At 43.0% G+C, this 15,658-nt stretch overlaps 3 protein-coding genes across 4 annotated transcripts; 2 read left to right on the forward strand and 1 right to left on the reverse strand.

Annotated features, from left to right (window-relative positions):
* Window positions 1-308: 308 nt before the first annotated feature.
* Window positions 309-3,444, forward strand: LOC100276493 (Phosphatidyl-N-methylethanolamine N-methyltransferase). Its single transcript, NM_001150267.1, is given in 2 exon segments — window positions 309-687; window positions 3,039-3,444. Coding segments are annotated over 2 exon segments (507 nt in total). The 5' UTR covers window positions 309-430; the 3' UTR covers window positions 3,289-3,444.
* Window positions 3,445-5,269: 1,825 nt separating this feature from the next.
* On the forward strand, window positions 5,270-6,417 carry LOC103653755 (E3 ubiquitin-protein ligase MPSR1). The gene has a single exon (XM_008680569.3). It carries the CDS (start codon window positions 5,325-5,327, stop codon window positions 6,135-6,137), a length of 813 nt encoding a protein of 270 aa, XP_008678791.3. The 5' UTR covers window positions 5,270-5,324; the 3' UTR covers window positions 6,138-6,417.
* Window positions 6,418-10,369: 3,952 nt separating this feature from the next.
* LOC100280855 (uncharacterized) lies at window positions 10,370-14,476 on the reverse strand. 2 transcript variants are annotated; one of them, XM_035966884.1, is made up of 9 exons: window positions 14,304-14,476; window positions 13,997-14,220; window positions 13,358-13,450; window positions 12,362-12,500; window positions 12,247-12,280; window positions 11,580-11,678; window positions 10,990-11,046; window positions 10,842-10,921; window positions 10,370-10,750 (listed from the first exon to the last, which is right to left on the reverse strand). In XM_035966884.1, exons 1-9 carry the CDS (start codon window positions 14,319-14,321, stop codon window positions 10,673-10,675), a joined length of 822 nt encoding a protein of 273 aa, XP_035822777.1. In that variant the 5' UTR covers window positions 14,322-14,476; the 3' UTR covers window positions 10,370-10,672. The 2 variants fall into 2 exon arrangements, with proteins under 2 accessions (XP_035822777.1, NP_001147247.1); NM_001153775.1 differs by lacking the exon at window positions 13,358-13,450 and having other exon boundaries at window positions 10,375-10,750; window positions 14,304-14,438.
* Window positions 14,477-15,658: the final 1,182 nt, after the last annotated feature.

Here is a 15,658-nt window from a genome sequence, read left to right on the forward strand (position 1 = left end):
GCTAGCCAAATTTAGATATTGATGGAGCTTATTTGGAGAGTCGGATAGCTTGACGAGTCAGATTGCTAGTCTGTTGTAGAGTTATTTTATTGTTGAATAGCTACAATTTAGACTAGCGGACTATTTAGCTAGTTTGTTAGAGATGCTCTGACACTGACACTAGCAGTAAAAGGCTAAGAGCAAAGAGCTAAAGTCACTCTTCGTTGGTGTGCATCAGATAATTCCTCAAATGAAAAACTTCCCCGGGCCCATTAGACAGCCCACCGGCTGTGAGCTCGAGGCCGCCTCTTCCCCGCAGCCCCGCACCCACAATTTTCGTGACCACAAAAAAGTTCACTGCAATTGCTAAAAAAGAGAGGAAAATTTCATTGCAAAACCGTTGCGGTGAACACTCGAGCACCCCCGACCCCCGTTGCTGCGCTCCCGCGACATGGTTTCCATGGCGGCCGCCGCGGCGGCCGTGGGCGTGCTGCTGCCGTTCCCGTTCTACTACGTGCTGTGGACCCACCCGCAGCGGTGGGTGGACTTGTGCGGCCGCAGTGCCGACCCGTGCCGGCGGATGGCGCAGGTCTCGCACGCCATCAAGGCGCTTCAGCTCCTCGCGCTCGCCTCCGTCTCTTCATTCTCCTGGCCCCCGCCTCTGTACTGCCCCATCCTCCTCGCCGTCGGCCAGTATCTCAACTTCAGGTGAGTGACCGATTCGTCCTTGTCTGTCCCACTTTCCAGTTAGCGAGGCACTCTACATCATCCGTCCTGCGTTAAGCAATATTATTAGCTGCAGGATTTTATAATCTCTACAGCTTGCAACTGTTGTTGCAAATACACATTTGATTGAGAATCTCTTGTATTGTTGTCTGCCTGACTGAATTACGAATTGTAAGGAGTCCCTTGAATGAATTGAGCTACCGGCTATCTGAATGATAGATGGCCAAATATATATCTAAGCTCGCCTATACCTAAAGAAAAAAAATGCATACCAAGCATGACGTCTGTTGTTCATCTTAGGTGAATCAAACTAAGTGTATTCTGTTCAATGGTTCTTAGCGGTAGGAATCGGACAATTATCTTTTTCTCCCTTCTAACACTCATGGGTTTAGGGCTTTAGGCACACTGGTAGATTAGTGGAACACCGTCTCTTGGAATTTTTCTTGTCTTCATATAACCAATGGTTTGCGTCATGGTGCTATCTTCATTGATAGATTTTTATTTTAAATTTTGTCTCTATTAAATTGTTGATGAACCTTGAAAATGCTGATAAGATCATGTTGTAAGGCTTGGGGACTCAACTAACTGTTGTAACAGATGATTGCAAATTTGGGTTTTTTATCACGTATGGGTAACCTATTTGTTTCTTTTTTAAACAAGCAGGTTAATGCTGACCAATCTTAACACTGGTTACCTGTAGGTATCGTCTAGTGTAAGGTGTGAGTGGAGTTAGGCCCTGTTTGTTTCAGATTATAATCTCTCCAGATTATATAATCCAGCGCAAATAATCCAGTAGGTAAACAAACACCTAGATTATTGGTTCAGATTATATAATCTAAACCCCTGATTATGATAATCTCATAATCTCCTCAAGAGTAGCTTATTTAAGATTATTTTGGCAAAAGACCCACTACACATGGTTATGTAAATAGAAATTACAATATATGTCATCCTTTTTTTCTCACCTCAAATAAACAAATAAGGGTATTGTTGTCTTTATGAATAATCTACATTGTATAATCTAAACTACCAAACAACTACATGTAGATTATAATATATCTAGATTATAATCTGGATTATATAATTTAGATTATAATCCAGATTATATGATCTATAACCTGAAACAAACAGGCCCTATGTGGTATGCCGAATGTGTAACATTAAGTAAATTCATTGCTTGCTTATTTCTGTACGCGTTGAACTTGAAATCTCTTCCCTGAAGTTTCAGTTGTGATTGTTGATTTAGTTTAAGTGCAAAACGATGGTAGTGCTGAGGTGAACGATTAGGAGAGAGGTAAATAGATTGGTGCGCTCAGAATGAGTGGAGCTAAATGGCTTGCTAGTGGTTACAAAGGTGAAATAGACTTCCAGCCATAACACTTGTTGAATAATGATAAACAAGAGTAGCAGAAAATCTTGCTATGTGAGCTAGTATAAAGAAGATCCTGATATCTTCGTATGCATTCCATTCTATCAATATTGTAATACTTCTACACTACATGGACATAGTACTATAATGAGGGAGTTCATAGTCATCGAAGCTTTGAAGTTTGTTTGTGTTCCAGTGTGTATATGCTGCTAGCAGTAGCAGCCATTATATTATATATGTTCTGCTATGTTTCAGATTGGCCATGATAGTGCATGGAATTTGAATCTTTATCCCTGATATGCCATCACGGTGTCTAAAAAGACATTGGTAGAACACAGATGAAATTACTACTATTCTGTATCGAACACATGCAAGCTGGATTAGGTCAGAGATGGATAGCACCAAAGATCGGGCCTCCAGTAAATGTCGTGCTGACACTGCTGCATGGGTCTGGTTGTTGTGGTCACAGAACTGGTAGAGTTAGATGGCTGGCTAAGGGTAACAAAAGTGAAAATTAATTTCAGTGGCACGATTAGTTAGAAAAATGATAAGCACATGTAGCAAAAAATCTTGTCATTTGAACTACTACAAGAAGATCATGATCCATTCATGCACATTATGTTTTGTCAGTCTTCCATACTACTTGTAGACCGTGTGGAAATTGTACTGTGTTGCCCTGCTTTCTTTATAGTATTGTGAGGACGTGAGGGAGTTCATAGTGCATCCTGTCTCTAAAGATTGTATTCCGGTTTATACGTGCTGTTCACAGTATCGGCCTATGCCTGTTCTGCTATTCTGAAATTGGCCACCATATTGTTTTTCATTGTCTGGTTACTTAGCACTCATGTCTTGTTAGAGTTGCAACTAAAATTTTACCTAGCCGGAAAGAGCCAGCACTGTGTTCAACGTTATCAAGGACGCACAGTTCATTGCTTTTGTTCCTCAAACCTTCGTTTCTTTTCAGGGTGTATCAGCTGCTTGGTGAGCCAGGTACCTACTACGGCGTTCGATTCGGAAAGACGATCCCGTGGGTGACAGAGTTTCCCTTTGGTTACATCAAAGACCCACAGTATGTTGGGAGCATGCTTAGCCTCGTGGCGCTTCTGTGCTGGGTTCCGCTTCAGTACGTGTTGCTGTGGTGCCTTGGCTATGTTTTCATGATGTGGGTCGAACACAAGGAAGACTCAGCCAGTCGTGCCAAGGTCATCTCCTAGTTACTTGGTTATTGCAGCTGATAGTTTCCTACTGGTGTCCTAGTGACATTGCATAAACATTCTTTCAAAAAAATTGGTGCATGATTGCTGAGATGTGACCTGCCGTGATTTCGTACATTATATCAAAGTACTGTGGCAACCTCTATTCTTGAGTAATTCATGTCAAGCAGTATTGGTTATGGACTTCAGATGTAGCTTATTGGCTACGAGATCATCTTGTACCCTGGGCAAATGTGCAAATGTTGTTGTCTGAGTCCGAGAAATCTCACTAGGCTAAGTGTTCAACCTCTAGCGCTGGTGTGCACAGGGCTGAGCTTGCCGGGCGGCCCAAACCCCCGCCTTGGTTTGGCCTGTCACGACATGTAGCGAATCAGGACTGTGCCAGCCTGCCTCGATCATCGGGCCGTGCCTAGATCTAAGGCGTGGCACTTCGAGCTAGACCTGGCATGGTCCCTTTTTATTTTTTTCCATCTTTTTCATACAAATATATGCTATACTTGAATATAGAGTATAAAATATAAAAAAACATATGTTTTTATTGGTTATCTAGATATAAATAAATGTTTAGAGATAAAAGCTATGGTTTAAACCCTTGTACATGTATATTTTTAATATGTTTTTGTCATTTAAACGCTCCTTAGGCCCAGTAGGTCATAGGCTGGCCAGGCACGGTTATTAAACTAGGTGGCCGAGGAGGGGGGGGGGGGTTATTTTGCATCGCCCGAGTACCGGCATGACGAATCCACCTTCTAACCTCAAAAGAATCATTTTTATACGAAATCGGATGAAAATAAGTAAGAGTCTTCGTTGGATCAATTAGTAGTAGTTATTAGCTGGGGCTTAGTCCAAAGTACATGAGTTTTGCAAGTTAGTTTTCTAACAACTAGTTGAATGTTTTGGCAAAAAAAAAAAAACTTAGCCCAGTTAGTCTTGCAAGTTTTGATTTCATCCTCTAAACTTCAGAGCTCATCGCCTTTAGAATAGTTTAGCTCACTTTTGAGCTCTAAACCTCTAATATGAGGTGGACTAAAGTATAAGAGTAATTTTGCTGTACATTTTAGAGGTCGAAAGTTTATAAATGAGAGATCCAAACAATTCTTTGAACTAAAATTTGGTTATCTAACAATTATCCCTATACATTAACCATGCTTTAAAACTGTAGCTCATAATAAATCTATAATTTTGTAGTTCTGAGCTTTTTCACTTAAATCCCTTCAGATGCTTAAAAAGGTTGATACAAACATTCAACAAATATTAAGCGTCACGGCTTTCCATATTAGTGATAGCACTGTTTTTCCATACAAGTTGGATAGAGATGCAAATTTATTGAAAACTGTAGCTCCGATCTATAACATTTTATTTTGTGTTTTTTCCCTTGTGAAGCCATTAGAGCATCTCCAACAATGCCTCAAACTAGTGTCTTAAATTGAAATATGGAGCTCTACACAGGAAAAACTACTCCAACAGTGCCCAATTTTATAAAATTTTGTCAAAAAACTATAGGGCACCCTCTCAAGTGATTCAAATATACTACACCGTAGTGAGCTGTCCTATAATCTAGATTTGAGGCTTTACTGTTGGAGCGGGGTGTTTTGTTGGTGCCCTAAATTCTATAAAATATACTTATTTTCAAATTATAGGGCATTTTTATAGGTCACATTGTTGGAGATGCTCTTAGCATGCTTAAATTATCGATACGATCTTTCAGTAGTATATATGGAATGTACAGATAACTTGCCGCGCCAAACAACTGTAGCTAGTATACGTGTTCCCTCAAAAAAGGAAGTATATATTGCTTACCAAATATATACTACTAACTTCGATTTTTTGTTGATAAAAAATATCGGAAGTACACAAATACACGGATCGGGCTTACGGATATACGGAGTATACAAATACTACTAATTTCGATTTTTTGTTGACAAAAAAGGAAGTATATCCCTGGATCGGACTTACGGATGGGAATCGATACGCCTACGCAGATTTCCTACTAGCTGGGCTGGCCGCTGGTCTATAAAATACTATATGGTAATGGGATGTCGTCCTTACAATTGTTTCCCAACCCCGTATACTATTACTACCAATCTCGATCGATCGGGCGCACCATGGCTGCTCGCTACACCTACACCTACGGCGACGGCCCGGGCGGGAGCTCCTGCTTAAGGATCGGGCTGACCGCGCTGCCGTGCTCCGGCGTGGCGCTCCGCCTCAGCGCCGTCATCGACTGCACCCCGGGCAAGGACCGCATGCCGCCGGTCACCGTCGACTTCCTCAAGAACCTGCCGCTGCAGCAGAGAGAGGCCGAGGCCCCGGCAGCCGTCGCCGCCCAGGTGACGACGGGCCGCTTCACGTGCAGCAGCGGCGACTTCCTCCTCGTCAGCCAGATCCAGCGGGTGGAGGCGATGGTCGCGGCCGCGGGGCTGCCCCGGGAGTGCGCTCTCAGCGTGGAGGAGTTCTTCCGCCTGTCCGCCTCCAACGCCGTTAACACGTTCTACAAGGCGATGGCGATCACCGTGGAGGCGGGCGCGCTCGGGAGCATCGTCGTGGACGAGCACCAGCACGAGCACGAGGAGCTGCCGCCCGGCGCCGTCGTCGGGGAGTGCGCCATATGCTACAATGAGTATCTGGTCGGCGGAGCCACGTCCGTGAAGCTGCTGTGCGGCCACACGTTCCACCGCAGGTGCATGGACCGCTGGACGGCCGTGAACCGGACGTGCCCCTACTGTCGGGCGCCGGTGCCGGAGGAGAAGCAGGACTGCTGGGACGAGGACGATTATTGCGACGACTCGGTGTCGGAGTACGACGAGGAGGACGACGGCGCCTCGACGGTGCCCGGCCGACCGCAGTAGCCAGGAATTCACGGCCTCTCCGCCTTACTCGACTTGGAGAAGAACATCAGTGTCCCAACTTTTGTTCATACTTGGAGAAGAACATCAGTGTCTAAGGCCTTTTCAGGAAAAAAAGAAACATGAGCTAGTTTAATTAGTTTGATGCTTGTTGCGCGGCTGAAATATTTCTACTGCACGGAAGGCCGTCTATCGGTACTGTTATAGTATATTTGATAGTCTAGATATTATGTCTAGTACACTACCATCGATATATATGTTAAAGTATATTCTGTATTCTATATATTGAGTCTCTTGACTGTCTTATGTATCCGTACTTGTCTTATCTCCTAGACTCCTACGTCACGTGGTTGTATCCGTACTTGTCTTATCTTCTACGTCACGTGGTCTTAAGTTTGAATCCGCGACTAATAAATTAAGTGAGTGTTTAAATGCACTATAAATAATAGTTAACTGTTAAAATTAGCTGAAGACATTCAAACAGTCTAGCTAATAGTTTAGCTATTAGCAATTTTAGCAAATTATCTAATAGTTAGCTAGCTATTTGTTAGTTAGCTAATTCTGCTATCATTTTTTTAGCCAACTAAGGCCCCGTTTCAATCTCACGGGATAAATTTTAGCTTCTTGCTAAACTTTAGTCATATAAATTTAAGTGCTAAAGTTTAGCTCCTTAGGATGTTTGGACTACTCTAATAAAATCTAGCACATTGTAATAAAAAGACACTCATGCCCCTAACGTGGAGAGAGAGAATAGGGTTAGAGGGTATGGATGGAAAATGGGGTTTCGTGACTCACGTTTAGCTCTTTTTAGCACCCCTTGAGCAGCTTATGAGATAATATGTGCTAAATTTTTATCACACCACCATTAGCTCTCCTGTTTAGATCACCAAATGGCTAAAAGTAGCTAAAAAAGCTGCTAAAGTTTATCTCATGAGATTAAAACAGGGCCTAAATATAAGCTCTAGTATATTCAAACACCCCCTAAGGTCTAAGAGCGCCTCAACATATTAGCACCTCAACGTCTTTGGCTACACTTAATACCTAGTACCTCGACAACAACTCCACATGGTGCCTACCCATAAAGGATATTGATGTCTCGATTTCACTTCCAATCGCCTCATTGCCTTTCGACTATAGATGGCCAAGTGCACTATGCTAAATAGACCGTATAAGGGATGCTAAATAGACCGTAAAAGGGAAATGAAGTTTGATTCATCAAGATTTGTTTTGGTGCTTGATGGCCATCACAATCATTTGAGTTAACTAGTTTGCTAAGTGTTTGATAACAGATCTATAGGATTGACAATTTAGATTCTAAGTCAGAAACAACTCAAAACCAGCAAAAAGGTATACTTTGGAGAAGATAAACTATTTGTAGTTCATTATCTTGGGTAAGTTCTAATCATCCCTATGGACCTATTTAAACCAACCAAAGATGGAAAGCTTAGATTTCAGTTCTGACACTTTTGGAGCTAAGTGTGAGCCAAATTTGGAATATGAGTTAGTGGAAATAAAATAATCAAGTTTCATGTCTAAGATTGGTTGGATAATCTATAGATATGTTTGTCTAAGTCATAGGAACACCCAAAAACACAGTCAAATCAAATTGAAGAATAATTACTCATAAGTCTGTTATCCTATATAGCATCGGACCAGTGCATCGGACCGAGTACGTAGAGAGATCGTAATTGGCTTTGGTCGGTTTAACTAGGTGAAAGTCGCCTAGAGGGGGGTGAATAGGCAAATATGAAATTTATAAACTTTAAGCACAACTACAAGCTGGGGTTAGCGTTAGAAATAAAGTCAAGTCCGAAAGAGAGGGCAAAAACAAATCAACCAAAGAAATATAGTGGATGACACGGTGATTTGTTTTACCGAGGTTCGGTTCTTGCAAACCTACTCCCCGTTGAGGTGGTCACAAAGACTGGGTTTCTTTCAACCCTTTCCCTCTCTCAAACGGTCACCTAGACCAGGTGAGCTTTTCTCTTCAATCAAATGGGTCACTTAGACCTCACAAGGACCACCACAACTTGGTGTCTCTTGCTTTGATTACAAAGGTGTTGAGAACAAGAATGGAGGAAGAAGAAAAGCGATCCAAGCGGCAAGAACTCAAATGAACACGAAAATCTCTCTCTCACAAGTCACTAAGTGTTTGGAGTGGTGTTGGACTTTGGAGAGGATTTGATCTCTTGTTTGTGTCTTGGAATGAAGTCTAGAGCTCTTGTATTGAATGCAAATTGCTGGAAACTTGGATGCCTTGAATGGTGGTGGTTGGGGGTATTTATAGCCCCATACATCAAACCAACCGTTGGGGTTGGGCTGCTGTCGATGGGCGCACCGGACAGTCCGGTACCCCACCGGACACTATCCGGTGCGCCAGCCACGTCACCCAACCGTTAGGGTTCTGACGGTTTCGACCGTTGGAGCTCTGACATCTTGGTGCACCGGACAGGCACTGTTCACTGTCCGGTGCGCCACTGGCGCCTGCTCTGACTTCTGCCGCGAACTGTAGCTCTGTCAGGGCACTGTGCAGTCGACCGTTGCGCGAATAGCCGTTGCTCCACTTGGTGCACCGGACAGTCCGGTGGCACACCATGCAGTCCGGTGAATTATAGCGGAGTGCTCCTGGAGAAACCCGAAGGTGAAGAGTTGGAGGTCGATCCACCCTGGTGCACCAGACAGTCCGGTGCGCCAGACCAGGGTTCTCTTCGGTTTCTTTTGCTCCTTTCTTTTGAACCCTAATTTAGATCTTTGTATTGGTTTGTGTTAAACCTTTGGCACCTGTAGAACATATAATCTAGAGCAAACTAGTTAGTCCAATTATTTGTGTTGGACAATTCAACCACCAAAATCATTTAGGAAAAGGTTTGACCTTATTTTCCTTTCACTAGGGCCTTGTTGTACCACCTATCGGGCTATATCTCTTTATATTATACTAATAAATATGGTGAACTGGCCCAAACTAAATGTGTTTGCCCTCAACAACACCCACTTGACATCATCCCATTTATTTTTCCACCAAAACCAACTCACACTAAAGTAGAAAACTTCACAGTAGAGTTGTTCTATCTCAATTTTGGAACGGAGCTACTCCAAGGTAAAGCAGAGTTGCTTTAACTAAATTTTGAAATAGAGCTACTCTAAGGTAAAGCAGAGCTATGCCAAACAGGCACTAAATCCAATCCAACCAAATTTAGCACGTCAAACCATAATTTCAAAACATAAATTAGTGTGTTTGGTTGCGGGATAGAGACAACTGGGATAGCTATGCCCCAGCGTCCCATCTCGCTCGTCCAATTATGACAGACAGTTGGAGAAGGTCCTATGCTAACCCTAACTCTGAATCAAACAACCTTATTTAAAGATAGTCTCATTCCGCCCTATCGAATAAAGCGTAGGCAAAGAAGATTGATAAAAATGGCGGAGTTAGCTTATACGAATTTATCCAAATCCATTGTTCTGTATGGTACTTCTATTACAATAACTGAGCACATTGATACCATGTTCGCTATAGCTTGCTGCAACTTCTATATTATTTTATCACTATAAATTACAGCTGCAGGGCAAGCTGTGAGCCGTGAATGAAAATTGGTGTCACTATTGAAAACTTCAGGACATCGTATCGAACGCCAGCGGCTTCAACTGTTAGGCCTTGTTTGGTTATTGATATTACATGTGTATTGGAGTATATTGGGTAGGATTGAGATATATTTTGATTTATTATATATTTAAACCGGCTCAATCCCACCTAATATATGTGAATTATTACCAAAACGAACAAGCCCTTAGGGTCTGTTCGGTTGTACCGGAATGAGTTAGGATTCATTCCAGCTCATCAAAATCTATATAAATTAGAGAAGTAATCCGGCTAGGAATTAATCCGGTGCTCCAATCCGAAACAACCGAACAGGGTCTTAAGGCTTGTTCGTTTGTATCGGATTGGTGGATCGGAACGATTCCTAACCGGATTGCTTCTCTAATTTATATAAACTTTAATTAGCTGGAACGATCCCAAGTGTAATCCGACAGAAACGAACAAGGCCTTATTGTGCAAGAAACCGGGTGTAAACCTGCGACTACCACGGGTGTAAACCTGCGACTACCACCGGGCGCTCGGACGGCCCAGGCCAGGCCGCGGCAACCGACAGCTCCAAGCGGATCGCACAACCAATGCGCACAAGTATAGCATAGGGCCTACTAGGGTTGTCGGGGAAACAGACAGGAAAAATTGAAGATTGGGTTCGGTAACAATCTGTTAGAATTAATATATGCACTGGTCTCAAGCTTCATCAGCAGCAAACGTACAGATAAGGCTCATTGTATCTGTGAGAACAGTGCCCCACTTGGAGCACATGTAACACCGCGCACATTCAGATTAACAGATGATAGGAGCACTAGAAAAGGAGGAATGGCCGACCGAAGAATTAAATCTGTTGTACAACAGGGCGAGATCCGGATACTGCTGCTAGCTGTGGACTCTTCTGCAACGTCTGGACACCAGAACAGCTGCATGTAGTAGCAACGGCTGTTCCACAGCTTTAGCGACGACGTTTGCCGTCGTAGTCATCCTCTTCTTCGTCAGAGTCACCTTTCTCACGGAATCTAGGATTCTTCTCCTGTAAACGAAATGTCGAATGTTTCATGATCATCTCTGGTCCACAGAGGCATAATAAGGGGCCGTGGCATAACAAGGAACAGTGCTAATACCGCTGGATCAGAGTCCGGTGCTCTCTTGGACTCCTCTGGTGCTGACCGGTCATCGTTCCGGTAGCGTTTCCGCTGGTAATCTGGAGACTCCTATCGTGTTAGTGGGCAAAAATAAACAAACAAAAGAACAATTTTGACATGTGTTTACCTCCTCTGTCATTCCTATGAGAATCTCCATGTCCTCTCTTCCGCTCACTTCTCTCATCTGCACATTAAAATAAGATAGCAAATTTATGTCCCTACATATGGTTCAGGTTCAAGCATATTTAAAGATAAGAATAGAATGTGCAAAATCTACTTAAATGACTATGACCGGCAAACTAATGATCGGAATGGTTGTGAAACATGCTGCAAAGAATTGAATCGTCAAAATCATGGTCCTGACAGCAAGTGAAACACCCCAACTTATGCAAGTTCACTACATCACAAAAGTAAACTGGTGAACTAAAAGAGGAGTTAAAGTGTCCACCTAGTGGTTGCCAATAGGGTAAAAGAGAGATTGGACTGTGTAAAGAATGCTATGCAGAGGTAAGAGGAGTAACAGCCTAACACAACTGAAAAAATGGTAAAATTGTTTCAGATATTCCAGCAAACATGACATATTGAATCAACCAAAGTTGTTACTAAACAAACCCCTAAGAACTCAATCAAAGACCAAAATCATAGGTGTCACAAAACAAATGTGAATTTATGGGAATTGGTTCTCGAAAGAACATAATCCAAATAAATCAAACTTACAGGGAGGTGGTGCATTCGGTTGAAAAGATCCACCATAGTCAACTAATTCTCGCTGTGCTTCTAGTTCCCTCAGAACCATCTTACCGTAACCACCTCTTCGTTTGATTCATTAAGGAAACTTGGGAACTCCTGAGAGCAGTTGTTGAACAAAGGGAACATGCAAAGGCACACCAGAATCAAAATTGCAACAGTAAAGACAACAAGCACAGAGAAACATGTCATTATGCAAAAGGGTCTCTAGCCTAGTGGTTAAGGGCTTCCATGTAGCACATCCAGGTCCTAGGTTTGATCCCCCTCGGGGCGAATTTTTAAGCTTGGTTAAAAAAATTCCCTCGTGCCCCATCCGCTATCGGGTTACGATGCCCTGTGCGCCACCCTCCGGTTGGGCCGTTGCAGAGTGGACAACTGACGCTGGCCTGTTAGTAATAGGGGGCCAAGGTTCGGGGATTTTCTCGGCCAGAACCATTGTTTCGGTCTCTTCTTAATATAATACCGGGAGGGCGGTCTTTCTCTCACCGGCCGAGTTTTAACATGTCATTTTATAGGTGAACTTAAGATGACACATGGAGGTCTGGAGCATGTATGGAAACATGTTATGACTTTCTATGTTCTATATAGCACCAAATTAGAATGGAGTAAACTGTAATAGAATAGCATCAAAGGATATCAGGATCATAATCTGTACGGTACTCATCTCTGACCTATGAAAGAAACAAACAATATATAAGCATAAAGCATGTAGAAACCCATGTATATTTGTTAGAATAAGACCAAGGCACTACTTGTCCACCACTTCGTCCACGGCCCCACTGTCTGCCTTCTTCAAAGCCCCAATCGAAATCAACGCGGATTGGACGATCGTCAAGCATCGTTCCACTAATGTATTTGACAGCATCTTCAGCATCCTCCCTAGAGTAGTACCTGGAAAGAGAGAATCAAATTGCATAGGCGTAAGTATGGCCATTAAAGCAACAGATACTAACAGTCAAACCAGACTAATGCAGTATTCTTGCAATGCACAGATACATGCGTGCACAGCAGAATTCCTTTTTTCAAAATTGACAGCTGATGAATGTGTAGCTCCTATGAACCTAACAGAATAGCGAGTTTGTCCAGAACAAGACAGACTGACACACTGCACCCAACAAAACATTTTGCATCTCTAAATTCAATAAGCTATGCTCTGGTTACAAATTAAAAAAACGATGATTCTCATCTTATGAATATAGAATGAAACACATGAACCACATCAAACTAAACATGGAAACAAAAACATAGAAACCTTGCAAGCAGAGAAAAAAGCAGACTAACTGCATAGTTGTTATCGGTTTAGCAAAACTTAAGCATAAATAACATCATATTCTCATTGTAACCCTTGATCTCTCACTCTATAAATAAGGAATCAATCATAATTGCAACAACCCAATAACTCCTAAGGAAAATTTACACTCAGACTATAATAAAATGTGCATACCTAAATATCAGTGCCCATGAACTCACATCCTAGGCTTCTGGTGAAGGGCTCAGAACCAAGCACAGAAAACAGCTGTGGTACAAGCTTTTACATATAAAAATTCCCAAATGGCCACTGAAATCACCAGTTTGGAACATTATATGTTACTAAATTTCAACTCTCATCAAAATTGACAAACTATACCACACCCTCACTAGAGTGCAAAAATCAACAGTGACCATAGGAGCAGTTGAAGATAATTGTTTAGGGGTGGGCGGCAAGATAAGAGATAAATACATATACACTATGATGAAATGCAGCATACAGCAGAGGCAAGCGCCGTCGCCCATGGCGTTCTGCTGCGGGGTTGCCCTGTCCGTACCCATTGCTTTTCCATAGATATGCATGTACCACACCACTGCAGAGAGCTAATAAATGTATGTCATGTCGCTAGCTAGCTAAGTGCCATGTCCATCAGTCATTGCATCATATACACGTCGTTGCGCTCATAATCGTCATCAATGATCAAGCTAGTACTCAGCTCTTTACTCCACCTCCTCCCCCCCCCCCCCCCCCTCAACAAGCAGTTGGGCTCCATCCAATCTATTGCAATATCCTGAGGAATGTACATGCTGAGATAGCACAGTTCTCTATTCATGTTCTAGGCATCTCACATGTTCCTGGCAGCAAATAAAATTTCACGAAGCAATGTCCAATTGCAACTAGCAGATGAACAACTCACACTACTGAGGAAACAAATCAATACATAAACAGGTCTGGAACCCATCTACTCAGCGTCTAATTGCATCAAACTACATTCCAGCAGAACAATTGGGACTATCTCCCCTTCTAATTAAACTAGGGCGAAGGTTATGTTCCTGTAGATTGAAGGAAACTACAGCACCGAATCCAAAATCAAAGAGCCAATTAACGCGACGTATCAAGGAAGGGAAGAGGCCCGCACAGTACAAAGCAGAAACCGCATGGGGTCTTGGAGTTCTTGTCGAGCCCCATGATGATCTTCTTGATCTCGCCGGCGCGGGAGAAGAGCTCGTAGGCCTGCTCCTCCGTGGTGTAGAAGGACATATTACCGATGTACAGCGTTGTCGACGCAAGCAGCGCCGCCTCATACTCCTCCTGCGTCCCCTTGAACCGGCGGTCCCTGTACGCCGAGAGCTTGCTGGGGTCCTGGAGGCAGCAGGGGAAGCTGCGTCAGCACCGCGAGGCGAGGGGATCCGATGCTCGGGGAATTAGGGTTTTGGGATCCGTACCTTGAAAAGGGACGCCATTGCGGGCTGCGGCGGCGGCCGGGCGTGCTAGGTCGAACTCTCCGTTCAGCAGTTGAGGGGGCTTGGCTCGACCGTAGAACCGCCGGGCGTGGGAATTTTGGTCGAACTCTCCCGTTCAAGTCCCAACCAACTCCGTATTCGTATTTGTTCAAATCAAATTTTAATGGCAATTTTAATATTGGTTTTTAGTATTTTTTTACCAACAAAACCGTAAAATATACTATACTATCCATAAAAAATATTTGATAAAATCATTTAAAACTTAAATTTTATTACTAATTACAAATAATTTTAGATTGAATAAATATACTAAAAGATGATGTACACCGTTTAAAATGTTAAAAATTATTTATATAATAAATAAATAATTGTGTTAATCTTATATTACTAGTGATATAAAATGATAAAATTTTAATTAATATTAAAAAGACTAATTTTAAATACATTAGATATATGGGATTTTTAATCTAAAATACAAATATAGCTTGTATAAAAGTATATTTAGAGTCTATAATACAAATATACCTGGTATAATAATTTTAAAATAATATAATATTCAACTAAGATTCATAAACATTCAACTACAAATCACCACTTTATACTATATAGATTAATTTATTTATCATTTTTGTTTAAATTTTGGTACACACATTTATATAGGGTATTTATCAGCACCCTTGGGTGCGGATTCCCTACGTGCTATAGTCAAACTAGATCTGCGTAGAAAGGACAGGCTACAGACTCCATTCTCGATATGGTTCAAGACGACAAGACCCCACTGCGGAGTCAGCAGAATACATGACTGGGACCCCTACCACGCGGAAGCGCAATGGGCCCCTCGCCACTTAGGCCTTCGAAAAGGCACCCTCCTGAAATGGCTCTCGCGAGCCCGCTGGCAAGCTTCGGTTGCACCATGTGGCCTCCTTGCCACCCGTGGGGTCCGACGACACCACATGCCCCTAGGGTCCCGCCAGGGCCCTCGGACCCCTTAGGAGGCTTCTGGACCCCTAGTGTAGGCCCCTCAAGCTCCTGCTCCATCGGCTATTGCGTGAGACACGGTAGCCCCAACACCCAGGCTCTAGGCACACCACATGTATTCTAGATGCCCCTCGACGGCCTCGGACGGGAGGGCTCTAGAGGCACCACATGGGCCTGGGGTTTGATGTTCGTGGTGGGCTCTAGGCGTGCCATGCACCCGAACCACCCATACCACATACCTGGTCGGGCCTTGTTCAGTTAGGGGTGGATTGAGGGGGATTGAAGGGGATTAAACCCCCTAGAATAGGAGGGCATTTAATCCCCTTCAATCCCCCTCAATCCACCCCTAACTGAACAAG

This window comes from Zea mays, chromosome 4, assembly GCF_902167145.1.
Source record: "Zea mays cultivar B73 chromosome 4, Zm-B73-REFERENCE-NAM-5.0, whole genome shotgun sequence".
Lineage (NCBI taxonomy): Eukaryota > Viridiplantae > Streptophyta > Magnoliopsida > Poales > Poaceae > Zea > Zea mays.

What these genes read in the sequence shown, in the direction of transcription:
- LOC103653755 (XM_008680569.3), top strand. Translation starts at nt 5,325, where the DNA reads ATGTCGTCCTTACAATTGTTTCCCAACCCCGTATACTATTACTACCAA.
- LOC100280855 (XM_035966884.1), bottom strand. An exon ending in CCGTACAGATTATGATCCTG is followed by an intron (nt 11,679 to 12,246) that starts ATATCCTTTGAT and finishes AATGAATCAAAC; the next exon opens with GAAGAGGTGGTTACGGTAAG. An exon ending in ACCGAATGCACCACCTCCCT is followed by an intron (nt 11,047 to 11,579) that starts GTAAGTTTGATT and finishes TTTAATGTGCAG; the next exon opens with ATGAGAGAAGTGAGCGGAAG.